The 5,379-nt window shown below is 33.3% G+C and overlaps 2 protein-coding genes across 2 annotated transcripts; one reads left to right on the top strand and one right to left on the bottom strand.

Moving 5' to 3' along the window:
* The first annotated feature begins 879 nt into the window (after nt 1–879).
* On the top strand, nt 880–3,931 carry LOC145101863 (uncharacterized). Its single transcript, XM_079039151.1, has 6 exons — nt 880–1,113; nt 1,890–2,296; nt 2,384–2,688; nt 2,790–2,849; nt 2,934–3,361; nt 3,462–3,931. Exons 2-6 carry the CDS (start codon nt 1,956–1,958, stop codon nt 3,747–3,749), a joined length of 1,422 nt encoding a protein of 473 aa, XP_078895277.1. The 5' UTR covers nt 880–1,113; nt 1,890–1,955; the 3' UTR covers nt 3,750–3,931.
* A 36-nt stretch (nt 3,932–3,967) lies between these two features.
* On the bottom strand, nt 3,968–4,901 carry LOC145101864 (calcium ion-binding protein). The gene is made up of 4 exons (XM_079039152.1): nt 4,803–4,901; nt 4,609–4,723; nt 4,457–4,517; nt 3,968–4,342 (listed from the first exon to the last, which is right to left on the bottom strand). Exons 1-4 carry the CDS (start codon nt 4,831–4,833, stop codon nt 4,052–4,054), a joined length of 498 nt encoding a protein of 165 aa, XP_078895278.1. The 5' UTR covers nt 4,834–4,901; the 3' UTR covers nt 3,968–4,051.
* Between the last annotated feature and the right edge of the window lie 478 nt (nt 4,902–5,379).

Consider the following 5,379-nt stretch of genomic DNA (forward strand, 5'->3'; position numbering starts at 1 on the left):
AACAACTGAATGAAATTGGTTAACTATGATAGCAAATTGAACATTTATAAACTGCAAATTAGAGAACCAAATCAAAACAAAATCGGAAAAAAATCGAAGAACTAATCATCAATATTAATCGTCGTGGGGCAAGTTTAGGGCTAAATCATTTCTATTAATAGTTGTAATCGTTATCGGTCGAAGAGGTGAAACTGTAATCATATAAAAGCTGTGATTTCTCCTTATCAACTGATTGAAGAAATCCTACTGATTAATAGTTATTAGAGGTTGAATAGAAGATTTCCATTTGATGAGGGATTTGAGAATTTTAAAATTTAAATTAATATCTAGTTTCCAAAATGTAGGCGACATGGTTTTTGGAGAATAAACCTTCAAATTACTGCATTGTGATTTTAAACGATAAAATGAGCATTTTTGGTATTTCAGTTTGTATGAAAAGGGTTGAGAAATTACCGCGTAGTACATAAATGATTCTTGTAAAATATAAAGATTTTATCAAAATACGACACTTGTTACTATTTCTGATAAGCATGAAAAAATATAGATATATATTTAATTTCTCACTGATAGAAAAACAAAAACGGGTAACATATAAATTTGAAATAATAGAGAAATAATTAGAAAATATGAATTTATTACCATCTTATAATTTTTTAAATTTATTGACAACTCAGAAAATAATTAAAATAGTTTTTTCACAAAAAGTAATTAAACCCTATTTTTATTTATTGCAATCATTAAAAGATATTGAATACGTTCAAAAGAAAATTTAAAAGAGATTAAATTTTATAAAAATAACGAAAAATCCTTTAAAAAAGGAAACGTAATAAATCCCTTTAAGTTTTCATTCTGAAACGACGGAGTAACAATTACCACGAAAAAAAAAAAAAAAAAGAAGAGCATTCAATTTGCCGCTTAGAATATTTCCACATCTCTCTCTCTCTCTCTCTCTCTCTCTCCTCTCTCTCTCTCTCTCCTGCAATTTCCCAGTCAACGATTTTCTTGACGGAAATTGTGATTTCTTTTCATCAATCCGAAAACTTCAAACTTCTCCTCCGACTTCACTGCCACCATTTACTACCGTTCGCCGCCCTCCACGCTGCCAGGGAGCAAGTAAGTATAGTTGGAAAAACTTCTTTCTTTTGTTTTCACCATAATTCAAAGAGAAATAGAAAAGATTAGATTTGGAATCCATCTGTTCAAATAGTCAGTAAGCTTGTTTGATCGTATCAATTTGATTTTTTCGTTTATTTTCAGGGTAAGCCATCCAAATCTTGATTGCTGAAACTTTGAAAACCCTAATTTAATTCACACGAAACCCTAATTTAGAAATGGGTTTTGTGATAATTGGCATTGTAACCAATTTTATGCTGTTTTTTTTCGCTATATCCATAGGCATGATATGATGTGTTGTAATTCTCCTGTTCCATTAAAAACCCTCACTTTGATTTTTGAAGGGAAACATTGTAATTAAGTGGCAAAATTTTCCTGGATCTGTTGGTTTTTTGCCACAAACATTTTTGCATTTGTAGTGCTTGTGATAATGTTTAGTGTCGTAATCAGAATTTTTGTAGTTCAAATATTCTAATCTCTTATCAATTTTGAAGTTGCAATTAGCATGTTTGATTCCCACAGAAAGCTTGCTGTTAGATCCCCTTTTTGATCACTGACACAATGGTATATTGAGAACAATGAAATGTCATGTTCATGTTGCTCCAAGCAGATTTTAAATTCAGAAGATTATCTTTCTTTCTTTCTGATGGAATTTAACCTATGTTGTACTAATTTGGAATCTAATAAAGAATTGTACTGATATGTATTGTGTGTAACTTTCTATCCACTTTCCTTTTAGTTTTTCCACCACATGACATTGTGTTTTCTTGCTGCAGGGGGATAATCATCTTTACTTATACCTTTCTAAAACAAGAATGATCTCTTCTGTTTAATATCATAACATGGGTCCTGTTCTGGACCTTAAAGGAAGAAAAGATACCACAATGGAAGCTTCAACTAGTACAGACCATATCTCTGCTATGCAAACACAGAAATATAAAAACATAATACCTGAAAATAAGCATGAAGGCATGGGAACTTGTATTAATGAGAATGTGGAGGTTGACATAATAGATTGTACAAATGATCACGAGTATGCTTTTGATCATTCTCAATGTGAGGATGATGATACTGCCACTTCAAGTTCTTTTGATGACACGTTTTCAGATCTTGAGATTCATGAACATGAAGATGACAATGAAGTTATGTCAGAATTACATGGGGATGCTGCACTAATGCCAAGGTAACAGATACTCGTGTATTTGATTATAATAGTTTTGGGGCTTTATCAAGTATTTGATTTTGATGTAAAAAGATGATAAATTTTCAGGAAGAAAAGGGTGACATCTGATTGGAGGAAGTTTATACGACCTATTATGTGGCGTTGTAAATGGCTTGAATTACAGATCCAGAAATTTCAGTCACAGGCCATGAAATATGACAAAGAGCTTGAAAAAGATTATCAAAGAAAACAGTTAAAGTACAAAAACTTTGAATCAGAAGGTCAATGTGCAAAGTCAATGCCATGTATTCATGATTCTCATAGAGAGAAACCTTTAAAGAGGAAAAAAAGGAAACATGAAGAGGTGGATGCCAAATTATACATGTCACAGCATACCGTATTTTCATATTTTGGTACATACCTTATTATTTTTTCACTTGTTATTTTAATTATTTGTGCTGTTTTTGTTCTAAGAGGCAATTTTCTGATAGTGGTTGATATGTTTTATGTGCAGCTACTAAAAAGTCTACTGATAAGGGTGTTGTGACAATTGATGAAGATCAAACTAATTCAGGTAACTGAAATTACTCATGGTTAATCTTTATTATGATTTCATTATACATTTGGACTAAAATTTCATTCTTTTATTGTTGTTTAGTGGCAGCTACTTCCACTGAGAAGAATGTTGTTAACGAGTTTAGGGTTCCAGATGAACTATTATCTCTTGATTTCAGAGATGATTATTCATTGGAACAGATTCTTTGGAAGATTGAAGTTGCAGAGACACGAGTTGGTGACATGGCTACTAAACTTGAATCTATTATGACTGAAAATGCTGGAAGGTTTCCATCCATGGAGGAGATCAACTTGCATGAAGCCAATAATGTGTTGCAATCAAAGTTTCCAAAAAGTAAAGGTGGACAATCTGCAGTTGCTTCGTTTGCATCTCAGTTGATGAAATTCAACACTGATGATGATGTTGATGATGATGATGATATGGTGAAACTTGAAAATGATGGAGAGGGGAGTTGTCTTCAAGATGTAAATAAACCCATGGAAGAGCCTCTTGTTGATGCAAGAAAACGGGTGAGTGTCTTTATTATGAGGAGGGCATTTATGTCTTTTTTAACTAATGTAAACATATAGTAATATTCATTTGGATATGGTTATTTTTGTTTATTGTTAGAGTACGGATGGGATTCTGATATACAACCGCCGAGCAAAGAAGCCACAAATGGATTCTGGGGGAGTAAAGATTCATCCAATGGAGAAACTGGAGTCAGCCAAGGAAGAAATAAGCAAAAAGACGGATACGCCCTTGGTTTCCGAAAACTCTTCAAGCCAGAATGAAGAACCGGCTCTAAAAATCCGGTCAGTTTCGAAATTAAGCGCGCCAAAAAACAAGAAAAAGAGAGCGAGCAGAGCAAGACGAAAGAGTGGGTCGAGCCTATGGACCCGAAGAAACACAGGTTAGGCTCTAAGAATGACATCATCTTTTGTACATTCCCTAACCTGTTTTCTTTTTTTTTTCTTGTGAATAAAAAAGCTTCATAACTTTGATATTTTGTGGTGGAAGATACGAATTTCAATACTATTGTCTTTTTAGTACAATTTTTGAAGATATATATAATTATATATGGTATATGTTTTTTAGTAGATCAGAATCAAATGGCTTTTGCATATGTGTAGGAGTTAAGACACAATGTTGGTTATGATTTTTCAAAGTAAAATGTTTTAACAAGAGGGATTGGGTTTGGAGTTACAATAATTTAATAATTATGATGCGACATTTCCTAAGAACATCTTTTTGGAGAGCTTAGCTGAGATGAGAGCCAAAACGGTTGCAGCAGGCACAAATATGACATCCGGGACCACTTTGATCATGCTCAGCTGCGGTAAGCTTTCGCCCGCCCGTTTTGCCGCCATGGCTGCTGGCGGCGTAACTAGTCCGGTGATGAGAGTTGAGTCATCAAACTTGCTTAGGCTTACACTTGTCTTCATGAAATCAATGAACAGTTTCTTCTTTTCTGATGCCTCTTTTGCTCCTTCCCATTTTTTGAAAATGTCCTGCTCATTTAAAAAAAAATGAAAATAGATATTTTGTTTTATTTATTTATTTATTTATTTTTATGTGTGTTTAGCCCAATTTTATATTTGTGGTATGGAGAGAAATTGTGTTACATGAACTTGGTTGGGTGGTGGAACATCGTAGTGTTTACCCGGCAATGCTGCATTGATTGTGCTGTTGCATTTAAACGAAATTGGAATGACGAATTTTTGTTAATAAATAAATGAAAACAAAATAAATACACGGATTTTTTTATTATTATTACTTGAACATATCAAGGATGGCAAAGTGGAAGTCATCAAAGGTCTTGATTTCTTTTTCGATGAATTTGCTGTAGAGTGTGCCCATCACCAGACTCAACATTTGGGTAGTTGGCAAACCTACCAATACATACATAATATTATTACTTTTTTTTTAATCAAATTTCATAAAAAAGATAGTAATAATAAAAATGTTTACCTTTCCCCATGAAGCTCATTACCAAACCCATGGTGTGAAAATGAAGAAGAATTGGATGAGAGGGGAGTGATAATGAGATGGGGAAAAGGGTATGGGATAGCTTGGTTAGCTAGGTTTAGATGCTCGGATAGTCCGATGCAAGCAAGGTATGAAATCATCTTGTGGTTGCTTTTGGTTTACCCTAGGAACCCTACTTCTAGATTCTTAATGTTATAATGCATCATACATACATACATACACATGGATGCATGCATATGATCCATACAAATCTCAAATATGGTTAAAAACATATTTCAATTCGTTGTTCATATTGCAAACGAGTCGAGTTAAACCTGAGCTCAATCAAACATGAGCTTGACCCGTAAAAAATCTATTAAACTCGAGCTTGGCTTAGATTCAACTCATTTAGTAGGCAAAAACCTTAAACTCAATTCGAGCTCAAATAGCCTAAACAAACAAAAAATTAATGTAAAATGTTTACTTCTTTTACTTTGGAATTTAGCTTTTAGACCCACTTTCTTAAAATTAGGCTAGCTACACAAAACATCTTAAACAGAATCCACGCTAACGTTCCATT

This window comes from Lactuca serriola, chromosome 4, assembly GCF_051521515.1.
Source record: "Lactuca serriola cultivar US96UC23 chromosome 4, Lser_US96UC23_V15, whole genome shotgun sequence".
Classification (NCBI taxonomy): domain Eukaryota; kingdom Viridiplantae; phylum Streptophyta; class Magnoliopsida; order Asterales; family Asteraceae; genus Lactuca; species Lactuca serriola.

Bases quoted from the DNA above. Each gene is read 5' to 3' on its own strand.
- LOC145101863 (XM_079039151.1), top strand. From the start codon at position 1,956: ATGGGTCCTGTTCTGGACCTTAAAGGAAGAAAAGATACCACAATGGAA. The intron at 2,297-2,383 runs GTAACAGATACT...ATAAATTTTCAG, and splicing joins GATGCTGCACTAATGCCAAG to GAAGAAAAGGGTGACATCTG. The intron at 2,689-2,789 runs GTACATACCTTA...TTTTATGTGCAG, and splicing joins TACCGTATTTTCATATTTTG to CTACTAAAAAGTCTACTGAT.
- LOC145101864 (XM_079039152.1), bottom strand. From the start codon at position 4,833: ATGGGTTTGGTAATGAGCTTCATGGGGAAAG. The intron at 4,724-4,802 runs GTAAACATTTTT...ATGTATTGGTAG, and splicing joins AATGAGCTTCATGGGGAAAG to GTTTGCCAACTACCCAAATG. The intron at 4,343-4,456 runs GTAACACAATTT...TTAAATGAGCAG, and splicing joins CACCACCCAACCAAGTTCAT to GACATTTTCAAAAAATGGGA.